The 23,726-nt window shown below is 39.3% G+C and overlaps 1 protein-coding gene across 1 annotated transcript in view; it reads right to left on the minus strand.

Moving 5' to 3' along the window:
* CHIC2 (cysteine rich hydrophobic domain 2) overlaps positions 1-21,562 on the minus strand; it is a 1,106,854-nt gene extending 1,085,292 nt beyond the window's left edge. The window contains exon 1 of the mRNA XM_044061433.1: positions 21,233-21,562. Within this exon, the coding sequence (XP_043917368.1) occupies positions 21,233-21,562 (330 nt within the window). The remainder of the gene's footprint in view (positions 1-21,232) is intronic.
* Positions 21,563-23,726: the final 2,164 nt, after the last annotated feature.

The following is a 23,726-nucleotide window of genomic DNA, read 5'->3' on the forward strand; positions in this document are numbered from 1 at the left end:
CTAGGCTATCTGCACTAGGGCATTTATAAGCCTAGCCAGAGTGTGTTTGGCTTTCGCCACCCATTTTAAATTAATTTTGCTATGTCCTTTTTCAAGGTTAGTATACTGTGCCTCTGTCTAACAGTGACACAGAAGTGATACCTGGGGTAAACCTACGATCTCCCATCCACTAGTTTAAACTGTTTGGGATGTGTGAGTGTTCGAATTTCAAAGGGAAGTTTGTTCCATTTCATAAAGGTATAATAGCTGTATAGGCTACACCCTGCTTTAGATTTTGGTTATAGATTTTTAAGAGGTCTTGGGAGGAGCTGCGGAGGCTTCTTGTGGGAGTATAGTGAGAGATGATGGTGTGTAAGGCTGGACAGAAAGATGGTTGGTAGAGAATTGCATGTATGGTTTGGAGCTGGGAGAGAAGGAGCAGGTGAGGTAACTCTAGCCAGTTTAAATATCTTAGAGAGAGACGGTGGTGAGATCTATAGGAAAGCTGAGTTGCAAATCTAGCTACTTTATGGTATGTGGTCTCAAGTCTAGTGAGGAGAGAGGAGTTTAGGTTAGTAAGGATTTGTGAACAATATGCTAGGCAGGGAAGAAGGTAGGAATGAGTGAGGGTTATTCTAGCTTCCTGGGTGAGAAATTTTTTATTTCTATAAAGTAGGCCTAATTTAAAGTGAGTATTCCTTATACAGTTGTTTATGTGAAGGTCAAATTTTAGTTGATCGTCGATTGTGATTCCCAGTAGTTTTGAGCTAGATTCAACTACAATAGGAGTATTATTAAGTGACAGGATAGTAAATGAGGACTTTATATGGTTGGATGTTTTGGGAAGGAAAAGTAGGAGCTTTGTTTTCTTGGAGTTGAGGATGAGTTTGTTGTTTGAGAGCCATGTTTCTACTGAGTTAAAGGATGTTTGGGTAGTTGATAAGAGTTCAGAGGGAGAGTTAGCTATTGTAATGACTGTAGAATCATCAGCGTATTGGATAACAGAGGAAAGTGGGCAGTAGGTACAGAGCAGGTTTGTGAAGATGTTGAAAAGCAGTGGCCCTAGAATGGATCCTTGTGGGACTCCCATTTGTATTGGAAGGGGAGTAGATAAAGCAGTGTCCCATTTTACTGATTGAAATCTATCTTTTAGGTAGCTATCAAACCAAGCCATTGTGTTAGGAGAGAAGTTAAGGTTAGACAGTTTGTTTAATATTAGAGAGTGAGAAACAGTATCGAAGGCCTTTAAGAGATTGAGGAAGAGACAGGAGATAAGTTTATGGTCATCTCTGGCCAGGGAGATAGTGTTGAAAAAGGATAGAAGTGCAGTATATGTGCTATGCTTAGGTCGGAAACCATGTTGTGTTGGGGTAAGTAGGTTTTCCTGAGAGAGATGATCCATGACTTGAGTATATATGCACTTTTAGAGAACTTTTGACAGAGGGGAGAGGATGGCAATAGGTCTAAAGTTTGAGATTTCAGTGGAGTTACCACCTTTGTGGATAGGCAAGGTGTAGAAATGTTTCCAGATGAATGGTACTTTGGATTCAGAGATTGAGTGGTTTATGATGATAGAGATGGGAAGGGCGAGTGAGTGGGCAGCTGTCTGAAGAAAGTATGATGGGATGTTGTCAGCAGATACTGAGCAGTGTTTTAGTTTGAAGAGCAGGGTTTGAATGTAGGTTGTAGAGATAGGCTTCAGGGAGAAGATTTTGGGAGGAGTAGTTGTTGAGGGGAGCTTGGTTTATTGGGTCAGTTGTAGTGGAGCTATTGGAGTTAAAGAGTTTGGATATTGATTCGACAAAGTAAGAATTGAAGGTGTTAGCAGTTTCTTCTGGTGTCTTTTCTGGAGTAGGGTTTGTTGAGGTAGGGTTTCCTGGATGAAGTATTTGATTGATAGCATTCCAGAATTTTTTGGGGTTTGATTTTAGAGTGGAAGGGGGGTTGGAGTAGAATTCTTTTGTGTATTTATTGATAAGCCTTTTGGCCAGGTTTCTTTGTTCTTTATAACTTTGTAGGTCTTTTGGGTTTTTAGTTTGAAGCCATTGTTTCCAGGACTTATCTCTAGATTTCATGAGATTTCTTGTGTTTTTTGTTAGCCAAGGAGATAAGGTTGCTTTTGTCCTAATTTTACGAGGTGGGGCTAGTGAGTTTACGATATCCAGAAAAGTAGAGTTAAAAGCACTGACAGCTTCATCTAGGGGGAGCTGGGTGAGGAAGTCCCAGCTTACTCTAGCTATGAGAGTGTTGAATGTTTTGGGGTTGAAGTTGGATAGATTATATCTAGTAATATATCTGTGTGGTTTAGAGAGGTGGGTTGAGTATCTTAGTACCTTTATGGGTGAGTGGTCACTCAGAGTATTGGCAAGGGTTTTTGGATGATGGTATTTAGAAGGAGCTGAGTCAAGTATCCAATCAATGAGGGTATTAGTGGTATGGGTGTTGTTAAAATGTGTTGGCTTAGTAATGAGCTGGGTAAATCCATATAAGTTTATATTATGTGGAGAATCTGGGTTATTTAGGGTTAGCCAATTAATATTTACGTCACCAAGGAGGATAGTTTCATTAGGGATGTTTAAGGAGAGATAGGAGAGAATGTTTTACAGTAATGGAATATTGTCCCCTGGAGGGATGTATATGACTAACTATAGTAATTGTGGCATACTTGTTTAGTTTTAGGTTAACTGCCAATGTTTCTGCTGGGGAGAAAGATGGGATAGAATGGTTAATGTGAGAAATAGTAAGATTGTTGGAATAGACTATGGCAACTCCCCTACCCTTTTTGTTGTTACGGTCAAGGCAAATTATGTTATAGCCAGGGGGGAGAATATCATTATCTAGGTTGTGGGGTTTAAGCCATGTTTCTGTTACTGTGATGACATCAGGGGTATGAATTGCTATCCATGCATGAAACAGACTAACTTTGTTGAGGATGCTTCGAGTATTAATAGAATAGAAGGAGATTTTTTTTTGTTGTGCAGTTTGGTGGGCTGGGGTAAAAGGGGTGTTTGGGATAGAGGTAAGGTTTGGGTTTGGGCCTGGATTTGGGTGTATGTCACCTGCTGTTAGTATTGAAGTGGTGAAGCTTTTAATTTTTGATGTGAGAGGGTAGTATCTAATAAGTTTTGTCTTGTTTTTTGAAGATAGAGGCTAAGAAGGAAAAATTTTTATTTTAGGGAGTTGGATGTTAGAGGCTAAAAGAGAGGGAGAGATGGTGATGACATTATTAGAGAAAGAGTGATCATTTGGAAGTGGGTTGGTGGCTTGTTTATGGAAATAGGGTAATGGTGCATGGGGTGCAGTGAGTTGTAGTGGTTAGGTGTAATATCAGAAGGTTGGTGAGCAATAAGGTATTCATAGCGAGAGTCAGATGTAGCAATAAGTTTGAGATATAGTAAGGTAGAGAAGGAGGCTGAAGTAGGGAAGGTGGAGGTGTGTGTGATTAAAGTTGGTGTGGGAGTGTTTGATTTGAAAGAGGTTGGGAAGTATTGGGTTTATGAGATGATTGGAGGTAGAGGATGGTAACTGTTTGGTGGGGAGGGGCGCAAATGTAGAGGGTGGGGTGTGAGAGGAGTGGGAGGGGACTTTATACCTGAGGGAAGATGATAGGTAGTGGTAAGAGGGTGGAGTGTGAGAGTGGGAGGGGACTTTGTACCTGAGGGAAGATGATAGCTACTGTAGCTGTAAGAGGGTGTGTGTCTATACAACTATAAGTGTAGGAGTAGTGGGGGGGTGGAATTTGGGAGCAGGGTAGGGGAGCGGAGTGAGCCCGTAGGTCGAACGGAGCGGACAGAGAAGAAAGAAGTGAATAGTGGAGAAAAAAAGTATCAGTAGCAGCAGTTTAGTAAATTAAATCAAGGAGGTTTATTATTGAAAGTTTAGGGGACAGTAGTATAGAGGACTTAGAATGTATAGAAATCTTTGCAAGGAGGGGATGGGAAAATGAGCTTTTATGAAACTGGAGAGTAGGAGTAGAAATATCTACAAGCTTAGGGAAAAAAAAACCTTTGAGAGAGTAAAGATGTAGGAGTTTTTAATGTAGGTAGGTGCTGCCACCTAGTGACAGAAGGAGATATAGCAGAGCGAATATGCTAAAAGTGTTTCCTTGCAGTGTTTATTAAGTTAGGAGACTAGGTGGGGAGAGTGGCTGGCGGGCTGCGGTAGGCTGCTAGGACATACGCTCAGGAGGGCACACCAACACATAGGTAGTAAAGATTATTTTTACTGGATATTTGTGGTAAGGCTACGTACATTCGCAATATTTTGTGTAGGGAAGTCCACAGTATTGTAGTATTTCTTTGAAGCCTGGCTAGCAGGAAAAATTCAGTGGTGTCTTCTGGGTAGAGCAGGAAGGTAGTCCTTGTACCTTAAAGGCAGGGAGGGAGCACCCGGAGTGATTTACTGAAAATGAAAGAGAGAGAGAGACAACTGAGTTAGGTAATGGAAAGATACAGTTAAAAGGTAGAGAGATAGGAGAGAGATTAAGGGATATTAAGAGATGATGGCTTGTGTACCAGTGTACTATAAGTAGGGAGAGATTAGTACTAGTGTAATTTAAGTAGAGAGAGATTAGGGATAGATGTAGACAAAGGATATGTGTGGAGGGAGAGTGAGGTTAGTGAGGTAACAGAAAAAAGCAGCAGATAAAAGACATAGCAACAATGCAAATAAGGTGGTAGATCCACACAAAAATATATTACAGTAAAGCCCAAACCGAGTACAAAATCCCTAGGCCATTTGAGAGGAAGGGGGTAGACTTCGGTAGGAAAAAACAGTCAAAATATTCAGACAACAGTGCATTAACTGCCTTAGAGTTTTCAAAAACAGTACATAAAGCAATGCAGTTTTCTTATATAACAAAAAAAGAAGTGCAGATATCAAATTGCAGTATTCTTATAAACATAAATGTAGTTTAAATACAGCTAGGCAGGCTGAAGAGAAGCATTTATGTTGTAGTACGAGTTTTTAAGTCTGTTAGTATGGCACTGTTTAACCTTCCTGTGCAGAAAGCTGTTCAAATTGCATATTATATTATATAACTTTATAGTACTGAAACAGCCCACAACAAATAGAAGAAAGTTTTCAGTAAGTATAATATAATGCACAATGTTCAGTATGCCATTTGAGCATTATCTCAAATTATAATACAGGAAGATTGACATGTAAAGTTCCATTACTTTCTTTTATTGTTCATATTTATACAACAGAAGAAACTCGAGGACAACAGCCGAGACAAATTTACTGCTGCATTGTATCACTGCTACCTCTAGCTTCATTGTTATGCCTGGTTGTTTGAAGAAAGCAAACTTAGAAATAATGCAAACATAAGAAATCAATGTTACTTAAAAAAACATGGCAGGCCAACTTCCTAATCATTAGTGACTGGGTGAAACATATTTGGTATAAGTATATACCGACGTTAACAGATGAATGGATGTCGACATAATGAAAGCATGTTTGTGTGTTATTTAAATTTTTAAATGTGACTTCACTGTACCATGATAAAAATATATTGTGGGGTGTATTGTGTTGGCATAATTGTTGACATTCTGAGCTGAAATGGGAAACAATTTTATAAAATAAGAATGTAATACACTGTGTAAAGACTGATTACTATTCATTAGGAGTGCCTAATGGTTGCTAAAACTGTACTACACAGATGAATGCCAGATTTGAATGAAATAATTGCACCATTCCATAAATGTCAAATGATCAAACAGATGACATTTTCTTCTGCATATTGAATGCATGTTGTACCATAATGAAATACCATCATTCAGATGCTTGTTTAATTTTGTGCTAAAATACATCTCAAGAAAGCATAGAATAATTTCAAAATGTTGTATGACTCATGTTTAAATGACCAGTCTTTCATAATTTTTTCTTAAAACTGAATGAATGTCACACACTTATCTACCACCAGTTAACGGCAAATGCTTTCACTAATACCTGTGTTAAAATATCACACAAAACCGTTTCTGCAGAGTAACAATTAACCAATAAATTCCTGACGACAGATGGACATCTTATTCATTTAAATTGCCATAAATTATTAGTATGCGGTGTGCAATGGTTTCTGATATGCAAATTGTGCATCAGTTCCTCTCAGTACTTACCATTTTCTTTGACAGTGGAATTTTTACCTCAAGAAATTAATGATGTAAGAAAACAGCTATTGGCTATTTTATGCTTGTTTAAATAAAAGTGATAGAGGGTATATACAATTATGCAACATTTCTACCTACATATGTCATCCTGAAATTCATGCATTTTACAACATTGTAGGGCTCTTTCAAGATACTCTTGGCATGTCCCTCCTGTCCCTAGCTTTCTAGTGTGTATAATAATGCATTTTTAGACTGGATGTCTATAAATCTCATTATGTTGGGCTTAGCAGCACTTAAGGGGTTATGGCAGTGATCATTAGTGCAGAAATCCTGTGATGGTTCTGTTTTCATTCTTTGTTATATAGTGCTGTATCTTCTCACAGAGTTTAGGGCAATGACCACATATTGGCAGTCAGGTTTTACATCACTACTTCACTTCTTTTTGACTCTGGCTTTTTAAGTAATATTACTTTATTGTTGCTTTATGCTATTATGTTTTGCTAAGTTTTCCTTTACTCCCAGTTGCCTTCCCCTCTCTCACATTAAAGGGACGGACACCCATGGCAGGCACAGCTGAATAAAACCTACATGGAGGTCTGCATTTAGTATCCTGTGCAAGACCCATGATTGTGACACAACATATCCACGAGTCTGAGCAGCCTGTTTTGGGTGTGATAACAATGCAGCACTGCTTCTATGTCATGTTGTAGGTGTGGCATACAATGCAGCACTACTTTCCTGTGAGACATCAGTCTGGGGTACCAGAAGACCTTTTCTGTTTATAATCCCTCACAGAGTACATAGACATTCAGTGACACTGACCATGAAATCAGAGCTTCTGGTGTATAATTACTCATATCTACATGATGTCTCATGAAGAATTATACAAAATGAATTCATTTTAGCCTAAACCCTGCTGATTGTGACTGACTGACTAGATCATTGCCCCATCCACATTCATTTTGATAATGTATAGGAAATAATACCCAGTTTGTCACTTCCCATGTATCTTCACACTGCCAATGCTATGCAACATATGTTGAAGAAATACCATACTATACCATACCATCACTGTGTACAAGTCTTAGTTAATAAAATATGTCTCAAATCACAGAAACACTGCACAAAGGCACCAATGATTACTCTCATGCAGTCAAGTCTGATGTACTTTCCTTCTTATGTTCATTTAGTTGTGTTGAGCCACTGTATGTCACAGATTAGACACATGTCCAGCTTGTTTACTGATACTGCCTTTATCTGCTTTTCATATTCAGCTAATAGCACTAAGTTGCTGTTCATTGTGCAGCGTTCTTCCAGCTTTACCTGACTGTGCTTAGATGTTCAGGAATTGAGAAAATGCAGTTTTGCTTTTAAATAAATATGCACCCATCCAGTGATATCTTGTTTCACATAAAGCAGTATGGCACACTGCTGTCACAGACTGCCAAAAGCAGACTGGTGGACAACAAGGAATGGTATGTCATGAAAGAAATCCAATAAGCAGCTACTTCATCCTTTGTAGCACACCTCAACCTACAATCCATTCCAGTTCAAAGCCAATGTCTTCAAAGGTAGCTATCAATGCCTTTCTTCAACATCAGAAGCTCCTGTCAGTGCATTGGTTTAAGATGAGAAATTAGAGATGGTTAGTTAAGATTTGTTTTATTAGCTAACTTTATGAATAAAACTAATATAGGTTCATATATATATTTAGGTAACTATTATCCTTTCTTTAAAAAAGGGAGTGATCCAAAAAATAAGCCAAATGGCTTCATAAGTGCATAGAATATCCAAAGTTTTAATTTTGGCTTTCAATGTTTTTCAATCAGCTCTATTCTACGCAAAGGAGAAGACATTTAATTTTGTCAGCTCTAGTTTCATTTCATATCCCAAGGGTATGTTGTAGTGATTTGAAGTTCCCTAAATATCTTGTAAAATAATGTGTGCATGCATGTGTGCATGTGTGCACACGTTCATGTGTGTGTGTGTGTGTGTGTGTGTGTGTGTGTGTGTGTGTGTGTGTGTGTGTGTGCGTGTGTGTGTGTGTGTGTGTGTGTGTGTGTGTGTGTGTGTGTGTGTGTGTGTGTGTGTGTGTTTATGTGTTTGTGTGTGCATATGTGTTGTGTGTGTGTCTACATGTTTGCGTGAGAATGTGTCAGTGTTGGTATCCTTCAATAGGGTGGCACCCCATAAAGGATTAATTTCACTCTTCCTTGTAGTTTTCAGCTGCCTGTCATCCTGAGTTGGATTAAGTAGGTAATCAGAGAATGACTGAATGAACGAATAAGTATGAGGCACTAAACAACTTGGATAAGTACTAACTAATATGACAGGTCATTAAAGTGTTAGCTTTCTCCCACCTTCTTAGGGGTACTTTCTGTTTGTTTAGAACCATTTTTATTCCTAGAGGCTTACTTGTTTTAAGTTCATAGGTTCATAGGTAGGTACTAGGCTATCTGCCCAAAGGCATTTATAAGCCTAGCCAGAATGTGTTGGCTTTCACCACCCACTTAGATTAGTTCCCTGAGACTCTGTCCAGCAGAGCCATTGAAGTGATCCCCGGGGTAAACTTTCTGTTTCCCATCCACTCGTCAAAGTTTCTCTTGAAGAGGGTTAGTGAGGAGCTCTGCCTAATGTAGATTGGAATCTTGTTCCAGAGCATGGGAAGTCTCTGGGACAGGAATCTATCCCTCCAGCACGTCCTATTTATTGCTGTGGTGAGGTTTAGATCCCTGGAGCATGTGGCTCGAGGGGATATTGTTTTCTTTAGGTGGAGCATGTCCATCAATTCTGGGTTGGACATGGCCTTGTATGTCAGGCAGAGATCACCTCTGAGTAGGCTGATGCAACCGAGTACAGCTGGAGTTTCTTCAGTTGAGCTGCATAGGGCATCTTCTTGAGGCCAGTGTTCCTCTTGGTGAGGTACTTCTGTGGTCTTTCTAGTTGTTGCAGGTGTCTTGTAAGGTACATCCCAAATGGGGCATTGCACTCTATGATGGGTCTGATGAGTGATGCATAGAGGGGCCCAATGACCTCTTTCGATCTGGATGCAAACCCTTTGTGATTAAGTGGGCCACATAAAAGGATTTTCTAACTACTTTGGCAATGTGATTATCAAAGGAGAGGTTACTATCTACTTGGGTCCCCAGATCCCTTATTACGTCTTCCGTATTTAGGGGGCTACTGCCTATGTGGTAGTTTGTGGGTACTTTGTTTTTTCCAAAGGGGATGACTATGCACTTTTTGGCATTTAGCTTGAGGCCATGGTTTTGACACCAAGTATCTGTCTCGGTGAGACCCTTTTGGAGGATGTCTGTATCAGCCGGAGAGTCAATTATAGCCCCTAGTTTGCAATCGTCTGTGAACTTGGTCAGCCATAGTCCTCCTGTGCTTACCTGTACCTCTGAGACATATATGTCGAACAGGAGGGGTCCTAGGACTGAGCCCTGGGGACCGCCACTTGTAACCGGTTTAGAGTCAGGCCTAGCTCCCACAACTCTTACCATGTGGGTTCTGTCTGTGAGCCAGTTGGCAACCCATCTCATGACATAGGGGTTTATGTTCAGGCTGGTGAGCTTGTCTATAATACCTGAGTGGGGAATGGTGTCAAATGCCTTTGCAAGGTCTAGGTAGGCTGTGTGGACCACCTTTTCCTTGTCTATAGCCTTGGTAACTGTCTCAAAGAAGTCCACCAGGTTTAGGAGACATGATCTGCCTTAACAAAGCCAAACTGGGTAGGGTCCAGTGTTTAGAGGTTTCCAGTGTTTCTGTTAATGAGATCCATGATGATGCACTCCATAGCTTTGCAGACCAAGCTATTCAGGCTTATAGGGTGATAGTTCCCGGGGTCCATTGTGGCTCCACCTTTGTGGAATGGAATAACTGTTGCTGTGCGCCACTCTGTGGGTATGTAGCCTGTGGAAAGGCTGAGTTTAAACAGTGTGTTTAGGTGAGGGGTTAGTTCATCTTTGAGCTCATGTAGGACGCAGCCTGGGACACCATCCGGTCCCATTGATGCTGTGTTTTTGGCTTTGGAGAGGGCTGTTTTAACCTGAGTGTGATTTCAGAGGCACTACATTCTTCTGGTATAATTATGGGCCCTTTTGGGGGTGAGAGGGAGGCGAAGTTTGCACTGAACCTGTCTGCCAGGATGTTGGCTATATCGGTTGGTTCAGTGTATTTTGTGTCATTCTGTACTAACTCCAAGCAGATCTGAGAAATGCCACTTAGATTCTTGACATAGCTAAAGAATGCCTTGTGGTTATATTTGGAGTCCATGGCAATTTTTCTTTCAAAGCTAGCCTTAGATGATTCTATGAGGGAACATAGTTTCTAGCTGATACTGATCAGGGATGTCTTCCCTTCTTGGGATTTTACTCTTTTCTGTACTAGTTTCCTCCTTCTATTGTATAGCTTGTTTATGGCAGGAGTCCACCAGACTGGTTTCCTTTTCTTGGAGGAGTGAGTCTTGGTTTTGTTTGGGATTAGCACAATCCATGCATTCTTGTAGGTACCCGTAGAGTGCATTAGTAAAGGATTTTGCAGCTTGGACAGCATTATCCTTTAACATGGGGGCTTTGAAACTTCCCACCTCAGTCTTAAGTAACGTGAAGTTTGCTTTTGATAAGTTTTTCATGGTGGTTTCTTTGGCCGGGGGTGATGGTGGAATGTGGATATCCAGAGTGATTACTTTATGGTCAGATCTATCCGGCGAGGGGTTGACCTCCGGTGTGGAACACCGGTCACCCATGTCGGTGATGACCAGATCCAATATGTTGTCACCTCTGGTGGGGGTGTTGACCAGGTGATCCAGGGTGTTTGAGTTTATAAATTCTAGGAAATGTTGGGCAAGGGAGTTTGTACTTGAGTAGTTCTCCCAGTTAATGTTTGGGTAATTGAAATCACCCAATATCAGGGTGTTTGGTAGGACCTTTATGTTTCCCAGTGTTTCCAGGAATGCAGAGTGGGGGTCCTGAGACATGGTGGGTAATCTGTATCAAGCTATAATTTGAATAGCAGTTTTTCCCATTGTTAGTTGCACGTGGATGATCTCTGAAGCATCGTGATGTGCCACTAACCTGGAGGTGTTGGTATCTCTGATGAATATGGATACTCCCTCGCCTTTTGTATTTCGGTCTGTGTTTTGTGGCCAAAATGTATGGTATGAGTTCTAACGTGGTAGTGCTGGGGTCCTCTCTGGAGCCTTAAACCAGGTTTCTGTTACTGCACATATATCTATTTTCTCCATACTGAGGAGTACCTTGAGTGCATGCATTTTGAGGTTTAGACTTCTGGCATCGAGTAGCATTACCCTCAGTTTTTTGTTACTCATACTATTTACGGTAGTGGGTTTGTCTTTTAAGCCTTGCATAAAAAAGGCACTATGGGGGTGGCAAGACCCTTGGCCAGTATTCAAAAGCATAAGGGTGACAGGTGCAAGCCATCTCTAGCAAAGCAGCGTGGCTTGTCGCGCATGTCATCCCAGGCTGACAGACACTGGATCCCCTGTGAATGACACCAGAAGTTTAGCCAATTGTTGAAATTGATAATTTTTTCTCTATGCCGTGGTATCATTCTTGGTGAGGGCAGGATGCTACTCAGGGTCAGGGTCATACCGGCCTGGGCTACATGATCAGAGAGCTCCTCCATGTCTCTTTTCATGTGTAGTCCAGGGAGGTATGGCTCAGGTCATTCACACCAACATGGACAATGACAGAGTCATATTTGTACTTGTTCTGGAGTGACCTGAGTGCTTGTGTTATGTAGAGGATCCTGGCACCTGACAGGCAGCTAACAGTAACCTTCTCCTTGTTCAGCCTTGTGAATGGGATGTCAGTCTGAATGACTACAGAGTCACTTGTTACTAGTGTGTTGGGTATGTTATTTTGCCTTAAGGGCTGTGATTGTGTGGCACACTAGTTTTTGTGAAGTATGTGTTTCATGGTTTGTGTTGGGGGATGGAGGTTGCTTGGATGTCTGCTTTGGAGGTCTCTGTTGCTTCTGCAGATTTTTATTTAGAGCCTCCGAGTATGTTTTCATGTATTTATGTGTGTTTTTTGCTGGTGCTGGTTTCATAGGTCTATGTGAGACTGGTGGTGTGATGCAAGTAATTCCCTTCTCCTCTTGACTGCCTGGTCTAATCTTGGGTTGAGAGAGCTTAGCCTCCAGTTTGGCTGTATAATTGCATCTCTCACATGTATTAGTGTTTGGTGGAAGGAGGAGAGGGTTGTCTGTGTACATGAGGCAGTTGTAACATTGCCTCAAAATGCCCAGATTCACCAGTTGGACCGGAGAGTACACCTGAAACTGCCCTTTGGACATGCCTGGATAGGTACAGTGAACTGTTTTACTGATTGGCTGGTAAGGTCGAATAGAGAGCCTTGTCCTTCTCTACAGTATAGGGGGGGGGTCTAGTGCTAAGGTTTATTAGTGCTTGCTATGAGTTTTAAGCAAGTGCCGGTATGAGAAGTGAATGAGTTGAGTGCTTAAGTTGAAAGTTTGTCTAGTTCCAAGGGAAAAATTAACGAGTACACTTTGTGGAGCCGGGAATAGTTATACCCTAGCTAACCGGCGCTGCCCGGCGCGCAAAACCATGCAAATGCGGGTTTTATAGCAGGGAAATGAAAGAGATAGAAATTAGCCCAAAATGGCCACTAAACTAATAATTTCTGGGCTGAAACCACTCCTCCAGGGACAGATAGGCTGCTCAAAGCTCCCTCTCTCACAGTGAACAGAGAAATTTCCTTCTATCCAAGTAAGGTATGGGCAAACACAGAAACTTGTAACACAGCCCTGAATTCAGCACTAACCTGAAAACTGGACTAAACTAGCTTAGAAAGTCAGGAAAACAAGTATTTTTTTTTTTTTTTTTTTTTTCAGAAAATAAAGCAGATACAATAAAAAAAAACACTTTAAATGCACAGAAATGACTATCACACGAGTGTGTAGCATACAACAGTTAAACAGGTAAGTTAAACACAAAAACGACTTTGTTAAAGTGCAGGCAGTAAAATAACTCTATTATGCAATTTAAAATCAATTGAAATACAGGGCTGTAATTTCTGTAAATGAATGCATCTGTCAGAATATCTGAGTGAAAAACTACTTTTCTATTTTTAGATAATGTCTGCAGTAAATGTTCATGTTCAGCCCAGAACTCAAACCATTAGTTTCCTGTCAAACTGCACATATCTGTCCAAGATGTTCTAGCCATTCTAAAGTAATGAAGGCTAAATTTAGCATCTGTCTCTTCAGATGGAGATATGATCAGTCCTTAATAATTTTTTTCCATGATTAAGTAACAATAGATTTTCAATGGAAAAAATGGTAGGGTGCACTGTGTTTCTATACAAACAATTGTTTCTGATGCTGTCTGCTGGCAGGTGGTTGTTTTCTTACATTAATATGATATCAAACAGTTGCAAAATCACAGGAAGTTATGAAGGTACCCTTTTTTATAAAGCATTAAAAAAGTTGAAGTACACATATTAATTTGAAGATGACAGTTATCGATAATTTTCCTTTCAAAATATTTAAATGCTTTATATATCTGGTATGCCTATTGCCTCTGACATATAACAATAACTAACTATATTTCCCTCTATATATAGCCATAACTACATCTGCTGATCTGCCCATCTATCTCTTGCTATATATATATATATATATATATATACATATATACATATATATATATATATATATACATACATACATACATATATGTGTGTGTGTGTGTGTGTGTGTGTGTGTGTGTGTGTGTGTGTGTGTGTGGTTCTATTTTGACTCTGCAGTGCAGCATAACAGGGGTGCTGCATTCCTGAGAGTACCATCCCTTGGATAATGTGTTAAATTAAGGTCTCACCTATCTGAGTTGGCATAATAGATGTAAAATATGCCATGGCACTTACGGAAAAAGAGTTCCCTAATAAAAAGACCAACTTTCCTGCAGAGTGTATAAATGTCACATTGTGTCGCTCTTAAAAGATCTCCCTGACCCAGTGGAATTAACCCAGTAAACAAAATATAAATAGAATGAATGAATAAACAAATAAATGAATAAATGTATGTGTGTCTGTAGACACACACACACACACACACACACACACACACACACACACACACACACACACGTATACATTCTTGATTTTGTTAAGTGTTTGTGGTCAACAGCACAATACCTGGGACTGGGGAATATGCTGTTACACCATTTTAGTGGAATCTTCGATCTAATATATAGAATCATAGCAGGGGATGTTGGGAATGCATGGGGGCTTGACCACCTTCAAAAAATTATGTTTTATTGTGTTTTTTCTTTTATTAGTTCTGGCTCCATTAATATTTCATCTAGTTCCTGGACTGAAAACCGAACTCTGGCTCAAGAAGGAACCAGTACTCAAAGGACTGATAATGGGGGTGAGAATTTAATGAATATTGGATTGAACAACATTTCTACCCCTTCTTTAATGAACTGTCTTAATGAGCCTGTTTTACTTGGTACAGAAAACAACAATGGTACTACAGGACTTCATAACTGTGAAAGTAATAACTTTCTAGTAGATGACCTCAAATTGTTTGATACAAAACTTTTTAAATTCAAGAACTTACAACTTGAGGTGTCCTATCTTAATGAATGTATTAGACTTTGTTTGATCCCCAAGGGGCTTCACCAATGGAAATATCTAACAGGCTTGATTCACAACTCTCCCTTATATTTAGAATTGTTAAAACTGTTTGATCAACAGAGTTGCGATTATTTAAAGCTCCTTGTTAAATATTACAATGAGGAGATGGAACGGTTGAAGAATGAGCTTATTCCATTGGAAGAACGTATTAAAAATCACACTGACTTTTTATGTTATCAATATAATTTTTGCCACATTTTCGCTAGCATTGAGAACACACTGGTGAAAATGAAGGAAAACAAACATAAAAAATTAGAAAGGGATAGGGCTGACTATGCTAATGGGTATGCCTATCCCCTTCTCTTGCTTGGAACACCAGTACATTTGTTAACACTACTGACCTAGTTAATGAACCAGCTAGCGGCTCTTTCCAATCAGAAGAGTTGATTTCTGATGACACTCCTAGGGATGATTTTGAAGCGGACATTAACCAAAATGGAGTAAGACGGAGTGAGAGACTCAATAAGAACAACAACAACCAGAGTGAACAGGATTTTCAAGACGGTCAACAGGGATATCAGTGTGTTTCACATAAATGTCGAACCTCGAACAACCAAAATACATGGAATCCATTGAGGAAGAGGAACAGCAAATGCCGTCATTAATTTTGACACATTCCAATAACAATTTTGATATTCCAGATGTGCAGCAGGCCCACATGACGTTACGGATTTTTACAAATGCTATGAAGGATTTTAAAATTTTTAATTACACAAGTTTTGATCTACCTAATGAGTTAATTTGATTACTCTCGAAAGGATTATCATTCATTCCTTCGTGGAGAGCTGACATTGCTAAAACTCTACTTGATTTGAAATTGTTTATACGTAAGTTAAATTTAAAAATCCTTTTTGGTAACCTTGGCAATTTTAACAATCATTTTAGGGTTTCCAGCACTGTTAATCCTCCTTTACACAATGTTTTATCTACCTTCGAGAGATTATGTGAAACAAATATTAGAGCTTTGCTCAGCAAACAGTTAGGACTTTATGTTAAACCAAACATTTCATCTAGTGAGTTGGAAGCTCTGAATTTGTTGCAGTCACAGAATATTCGAGTTCTTAAACCCAAAAAGGGAGGGGGCTTGATTTTTATTGATGAGACTGAATATAATAAATAGATTTTACAGATTTTGAATACTGAGGCAGATACTGAAAAAGTGTCCATAAATGAGTTTTATGGGGCAATGAGAAGAGTTCCATTTTTTATTAACGAACTGTTTATCGAAGGTAGAATTGACATTGATTTGTGCAATTTTCTCAGTATGGTTTCTCTGTGATGTTCGGATTACCTAAGATCCACAAGGATTTACAGAACCCTCCTTTTCAACACTATAGTCGATGGCAGCAATTGCATGACATATGGATGCGCTAAGGTTGTTGACTTGAAATTGAAAAACTATTTAGAGACTGAAAACCAGATTTGTCGAGACTCATGGGACTTTTTAAATTCTTTAAATAGAGTTGTGTTTAATGAAAACTACCATTTCCTAACCATTGATGTTAGAGACCTTTATTCTGTAATACCGCAGTCTTTGGGTAGGGAATGGGTTAGAGAGTTTTTACTTTATAAAAGTGCACCAAGTGACGAGACAGATTTTTTTTAATATTTGTTGGACATTGTTTTAACCAACAATTATCTCATTTTTAATGGTGATTATTATCTCCAAAAAACTGGTGGTGCTATGGGCTCCCCGTGTGGGGGGATCTTTGCGAATTGTGTAATGGCATGGTGAGAAAGAGACATTTTGTTTGACTACCCACTTTTTAAAGAAAAAGTGATATGATACATACACTTTTTGGATGATATTTTTATTATTTTAAATGGTGAGCAGAACACAGCTTTATACCTGTTAGAATACATGTCTGTCTTGACTACATTTTTCACTTCTGACTTTAATACTGAGACAATTTCTTATTTGGATGTGTGTTTAAGGAAAGATATTGTAGGAAAACGTTATATACCTAAGGTTTTTTGTAAACCCACATATTCAAATTAATTCCTACACTTTAGTAATTTACATCCATTTCATTAAAAAGGGGGATTGTTAAAGGACAAATAGTGAGGGCTGCAAGAATGGTTAGTTTGGATATGGACTTTTGGGATGAATGTGAAACATTAAGAGACACTGGGAACTACCGACCAATAAGCCTGACCAGTCTGATCTGTAAGGCTATGGAGCGAATCATTATGGAACTTATAAATGGAGGGATTGGGAACCTCCAGTCGCTGAACCCCACACAGTTCGGCTTCGTCAAGGGCAGATCATGCCTCCTGAACCTGGTGGATTTCTTTGAGATAGTTACTCAGGCTATAGATAAGGGAAAGGAGGTACACACAGCTTACCTTGACCTTGCTAAAGCATTTGACACCATTCCCCATTCAGGTATTATTGATAAGCTCACCAGCCTGGGCATAAACCCTTACATCACAAGATGGATCGCAAACTGGCTCTTAGACAGATCCCATAAAGTAAGAGTAGCGGGATCTATGTCCAAATCCAGACCAGTAACGAGTGGGGTGCCTCAGGGCTCTGTCCTGGGGCCCCTCCTGTTTGGCATATACTTCTCAGAAGTACAGGCAAGCACAGAAGGGCTGTGGCTGACTACGTTTGCGGACGACTGCAAACTGAGTGCTATAACAGAGTCTCCGGCCGACATGGAGATCCTCCAGAAGGGCCTAAATGAGACTGATGCATGGTGTCAAAGCCATGGTCTCAAGCTAAATGCATGTGTAGTAATCCCCTTTGGAAAAAACAGAGTACCCGCAAACTACAACATAGGAGGTAATCCCCTGAAATCTGAAGAAGAAATAAGGGATCTAGGGACCCAAGTAGATAGTCAGGTTTCCTTTGATAACCAAAAAAAAAAAAAAATGAAAAGACCAATGGTTAGACCACAGCTGAAGATAAAAATGGAATAATCCACGTCAGGAAATAAATCACTTGCAGCTTCACAGTAGTGCCCTTTATAAAACCAGAAGTTGTAACTGAGATGTAGTAGTCAAAGTAGGAAACGGTTCACTTGCAGTTTCACACCACTTTATTAAACAAGAGTAAGCGCTTTCGCGATCTAAGTCAGCTGATCGCTTCTTCTGACTCATAAAAACAGTTAAAACATTGGTATTTAAAATATGGTTCAACCAATGAAAACACATATAGAACTATTCTCTCATTCGGTCCCTGAATGGGCGATTAGTTTTACCTATGTAAAATGAAGAACAACTCTGACATGTAGCTAAATAAACAATGTGTGGTGTCATACAATCTGCTTCAGTGGATATAGGAAAGTACTGTCTCAAGTCTGGGTGAGGTGTGCTATCAATATAAATACAAAAATTGCAACGTCCACACGGTTTAGTGAAACCATTACTCTTATCCAAGTGGGTATTGGTAGTATAGCAAAGTTTTCTTTTCAAATTATTTTTATTTTTGTACAAAAATTTTGGGTGGTTACCCACTATGGTTTTGAGATCCTCATCCACTAGTAATATATCCCAATGCTTATGTATTATCTCTCTAAGTTCTAAATAATCTGCTGAAAACTGTGTTGAAAATTTAACATAATGTGGAATCACCGTATCAGGGTCTGAGGCAACTAAGGGTTCTTGTGGTCCAAAATAAGGCAATCCTTTAGTAAGCCTTAGATCTGAAGCATCCTTCAAATGCTTACTAATTTCACACTTATTATAGCCTCTCTGTACTAATCTATCATTCAGACAAGATAATTCAGTTTCAAAACATTGATCTGTTGGATTAAGCCTAGATGCTCTGATGGCTTGCCCTCTCATAATGTTCCTAAAGACATAAGGAGGGTGCATGCTTGATCTGTGTAGTAGGTTGTTGCTATGACAACTTTTCCGAAAGACCCCCGTATTAATGATATTATTATCGAGTCTTTCAATATACATGTCAAGAAACTCTATTCTATGCTGTGAACTATTCATTGTGAATTTAAGACAGGTAGTAAGATTATTCATGGTAGTGAAAAATAAGTCAAGTTGCTCTGTTGTACCATTCCATAACACAAACAAATCATCGACAAAACGTCGATAGAAGATAACATGTTGTAGAAATAAATCTACTTTGAAAAGAAAGTGTTCTTCGCAATGGGCTAAGAACATATTGGCGTAGCTATTGGCACATGGTGTGCCCATAGCTACGCCATCCTTCTGTCTGTATATATGATTGTCAAACATAAATAACTAATTTTCTAATATCAGCTCCAAGAAACAAGTAATTAAATCTATTGTAACAGGTAGATAATCACTATGTTCTTTCATATATTCAGTGACATACATAACTCCTAGGTCATTAGGAATCATCGTGAATAAAGATTGAATGTCAAAGGTTACAAAGATATAATCCATATTAATTGTCATATCTTTGATGCAAGTGTATAGGTCAAGCAGGAATTGCCTAGAATCCTTTAAAACAATCCTATTGTTGTTTAAAACATATCTTTGGTGTTTCTCTACATAGACAGACAAATGCTCAGTAACCCAACCACGGCCTGAAACTATTGGTCTCAAGGGGGGATTGGCCAAATCTTTATGTATTTTCGGAAGGCCATGTATGATGGGTATAGTGGGATAAGGAATAGTAAGGTATTCATAAGTGTCCTTATCAATCAAATGTCCCATGTATATATCTGTGATAGTATTATGCACATACCTGATATGTCCAACATCCTGTGTTCCAATCTTAACATAAAAATCATCACATAACATGGAAATCATACGTTCATTATAATCAACCATGTCCATCACTACTATCTTCCCACCCTTGTCAGCAGGCCTAATGGCAATGTTGGGATCATTTTGTAATTTCTTAAGACTGACTCTTTCTCTGTATGTGAGGTTATCTGTCTTATAATATTGTTTGTTAATGGTTCTATTCTCATAATAGCCGTATAGCTCATCTTCAGTGAGTTTCATGTATGCTTCTATTAACGGATGATTAGTAGGTATAAACTCACTCAAGTTCTTAAACTTAAAGTCAGTATGTGTCTGATTGGTATTTTTATACATAAATTTCAACATTATATTCCTGCAAAATAGCCTTACATCCATTATCGTATCTATCAGACGGCTCTGGCATCTGGGGATAAAGTTTAGCCCTCTGTTCAATAACCTGATTTCATCTTCAGTTAAGATAATATGTGACATGTTATGTACTAGTGTTTGTCTGTCCACATTTTCCTCAACGTTTTCTGTGGTGTGTACTCTTCTGAAAACTTTCTTTTCTGCCTGCCTCTGCTCACAGAACGGGAGCGAAACCTGTTGTTCTCTGTTCTGACTGGCAGAGGAAAAATCAGCTGGGGGGGCATGTTGGGGTTGGGGGTAGAATGTAAGATGGTTTGTTTGGGCCTAACTACAGGTCCATTATGCTGTGCATGTTTAGATCCATTTACTGGTTGTTTGGATACATCCTTTACTATCCTTACTTCTGGGTATAGATTAGTGTTACTATCTACAGTGGAGTGTACTAAATGTATCACATCTATAGAATCATTACAATGATCACTATTTAAAACATTATTAATTACAGCATTGTTGTCTGAAGTTACAACTTGTGATGGTTGAAGTGAATCCAGTTGGTGGACCCTTTCACTTTCAATGTTTAAAGAAGGACAGTCCATAAGAACTCTGGGACCCAGAGCTTCAATATTGTTACCAACAGTTCTACTGACTGGTTTGTCCTGTACTATTTCTCTTACAACATTGTCTATATTATCAGTCACTGGTCCAGTTACAGTTTTCGAATTAAGCCTGGGCCACATAAAGACATGTCCGTTTTTAAAGTCATTGGTGTCCCTAATGACCTTGTGTCGCTTCTGCTGGTAAAGTTTCCTTTCAAAAACAGAAATGCTGTCTAACATATTATCAAACAGGGGACACACAATGTCAGAAGGAAAATCCTTAAATAACAGGCGCTGCTTATTCATTATCTCCTCAGTCAATGCAGCCTCCTCCGGCTTAAAGAAATCTATTAGCAGCTTTAAATATTTCTGACTCACCTCCATATTTAACCGCTGCCACTGTGCCAAAAGGTCTGGATAGTCCCTGCCTTGACTAGGCATGGTAAATGCACGCAGACCCCTCGGTATAATACTACGATCCAAACAAAGCTGAAAATGTATCCTTTGTACTTGTAATCTCTTAAGCTTCATGAAGCTCTTCTCGATTCCTTCCAGCGTCGTGTAAAGTTTGTTAGAGTCAAAATTCTGCCCTGGTGCATCCGTTCGCATTGGTTCCACATCAAGGAACCAGGAAGAGTGGGCGTTTCCTTTGAGGTACTGTTGAAACCTCTGTACAATGACATCATCACGCAAGGTCTCGTTCCCACGATGTTCATCTCTGGGGACGTAATCAAGCTCTATGTCAGCCATCGAGTATAGAGGAATACGTATAGGCAAAGCAAAAAATCCAAAATCACTAATGTCCTGCCCCTGCTCGCAAGAATCTCTTACTGAGGCAAATAACTGGCCACATACTGCAACCTAATGTACAGCAACAACACAGGCAGCCACAAAGCAGCCACCGCACATTGACTGATAGGTTCTTCTTTAAACAGCTATTTACTCTGTTGATGCTGGATTTAAACTCTTCTGGAGCAACCTTTCCTGTTAATGAAGAAGGAAACTCTGACTCAAATCTGTTGCTTAGTCCAAACACAGTGACATGTCCTGAGCCTCGAACAACCACCAGATCTGGTGCATATTTCAACAACTGCTCCTCCTGTGCCCGTTCTTCGTCTTCCTCTTCCTCGTAAATCTCATCAAAATCCGCCATATAGAACTATGACATAGACTAATTAAAATTGCATACATCTGTACATTAATTTGCCTTATATTCTGCATAAGATGAAATAAAATATACATATAACAGACACATTTTATGTAATAATCCATATTACTTAATGTTTTAGTGGTCTGGATTTTAAAAAAGGTTTCAAGAAAACAGCATTGTTCAATCCAGGAGACCTATCTGCCTGAAGTAGTAAAATCCATCTTTGTTTGGCTTCCTCTACCTTATTCCTTATATCACCTCCCCTCTTACTTTTATTTATTATTTCTAAAACCATGAAATTAAAAATATGTTTCCTATCTTCTTCTTCCACATGTTTTGCTAAAGCACTTGTGTCTTTTTTATTTCTTATATCTCTAAGGTGTTCAAGGATACGTTCCTTTCGACACCTATTGGTTTTGCCTATATAAAAGGCATGACAGACAGTGCAGATAACCATGTTGCCAAAGTGGTTTGAAAATCCTTCTATGTGACCCATCTGATCATGAAAGGGTTCGCATCAAGATCTAAGGATGTAATGGTGCCCCTCTACTCTTCCCTCATCAGACCCATTATTGAGTACAATCCACCAACTGGAATGTACCTGGCTAGACATCTCCAGTAGCTGGAGAGACCTGTTAGAAAAATATGGACTTAAACATATATGTAGTGCTAGTTTAGAAACAGTATAATATGTAATGCATTTGATTCTATTTAACAATATGGCAGTAGAAATGATCTTGCATGTAATTGCTTGAAACTTAGCTGCAGTGTGGTTAACCTCTGACCCTGGCAGTAGTCAGCTCAGCAGGCTTATGTCTTTCAGCAATTATTATCTGCTGGGTTAGAGAGAAATAAATATGTATGCATGTATATCTTTCTTCCTTCCACCGAGGAGGATGGCCTTGTGAGCTCTATCGAAGATAGAGTGCAGCTGCTTACCAGAGAGACAAAGGAACGTATTAAGAAATGAACTGACTATTGTATTCGAACAGACCTGAAACCTTGGAGAGAGCAACATTTATAGAAAGACATTGTAATTGACCAGGTGCCTTGCAAGGCTGTGTTATTCTCATGGGAAAGTTTTTAAAAAGCATTACCTCAGCATCTTCTTATGAATGGAATATTGTGGACTATAGTGATGTAAATGCCCTGTGACTGACCACGTCAGTAAGGTGGGCAAAAGCTGATTGTAAATGCTATATAATTGAAGGTATTTCCTGTATAGAGCCAGTCAAAACTCTATACTTGTTTTGTATAGTTTTTTGCCTCCTAATGTACATTAGTAAAGAAACGTTATTTGAACTTGAGCTTCCTGTGTTATTGACTGTCATTTTGAAAAGCCTAATGATTTTTACAGTCTGATTTTAACAATTTATTTGACAGACCACAGAGGTACCTAAGCAAGAGGATTACTGGCCTCAAACAGTTGCCCTATGCAGCACGATTGAAAAAGCTAAGACTGTTCTCTGTTGCATACCGCTTTGTCAGAGGCGATCTCTGTCTAACGTACAGAGTCATGTCCAACCCAGAATTGTTGAACATGCCCCATCTTAGCAAAACCAAATCTACTCGAGCTACATGCTCTAGGGATATAAACCTCAACACAACAAAGAATAGAACATGCTGGAGGGATAGATTCCCTTTGCAGAGACTTCCCTTACTATGGAACAGGGTCCCGATCTACATAAGACAGAGCCCCTCACTATCACTCTTCAAGAGGAACCTTGATGAGTGGATGGGTAACAGAAAGATCACACCAACAGCACTACTAGATAGGGGCCAAGGGTACTAGCTGCTAGTACAAGGGTCTAGGGAACTACTAAAGGGGTGGTGAATACCGCACAATGTGGCTGGGCTAATATATGCCTTCAGGCAGATAGCTCAGTACCAACCTATGAACCTATGAACCTAGACATGTTTATTAAGAAGAATTACCCCATTGCCTTGGTGGATGAAATTATTGAAGTAGTACATAAGAGAAATTGTGAATGGTTTAAACCCATCTTGAACAACACGAATCAGATAGATATGAGGGATGAGAATTTTGATATTGAATCCTCAATATGTATAAATAGTAAACCAGAGACTTATGCTTTAAAGTTCATTACCACATTTTCCCTGGATTCTTACTACCTGAAAGACATTTTGAAGATTTTTTGGTTTGTTT

The sequence above is a fragment of the Protopterus annectens genome, chromosome 2.part0 (genome assembly GCF_019279795.1).
Source record: "Protopterus annectens isolate FY-2018-M chromosome 2.part0, PAN1.0, whole genome shotgun sequence".
NCBI classification, from domain to species: Eukaryota; Metazoa; Chordata; order Ceratodontiformes; family Protopteridae; genus Protopterus; species Protopterus annectens.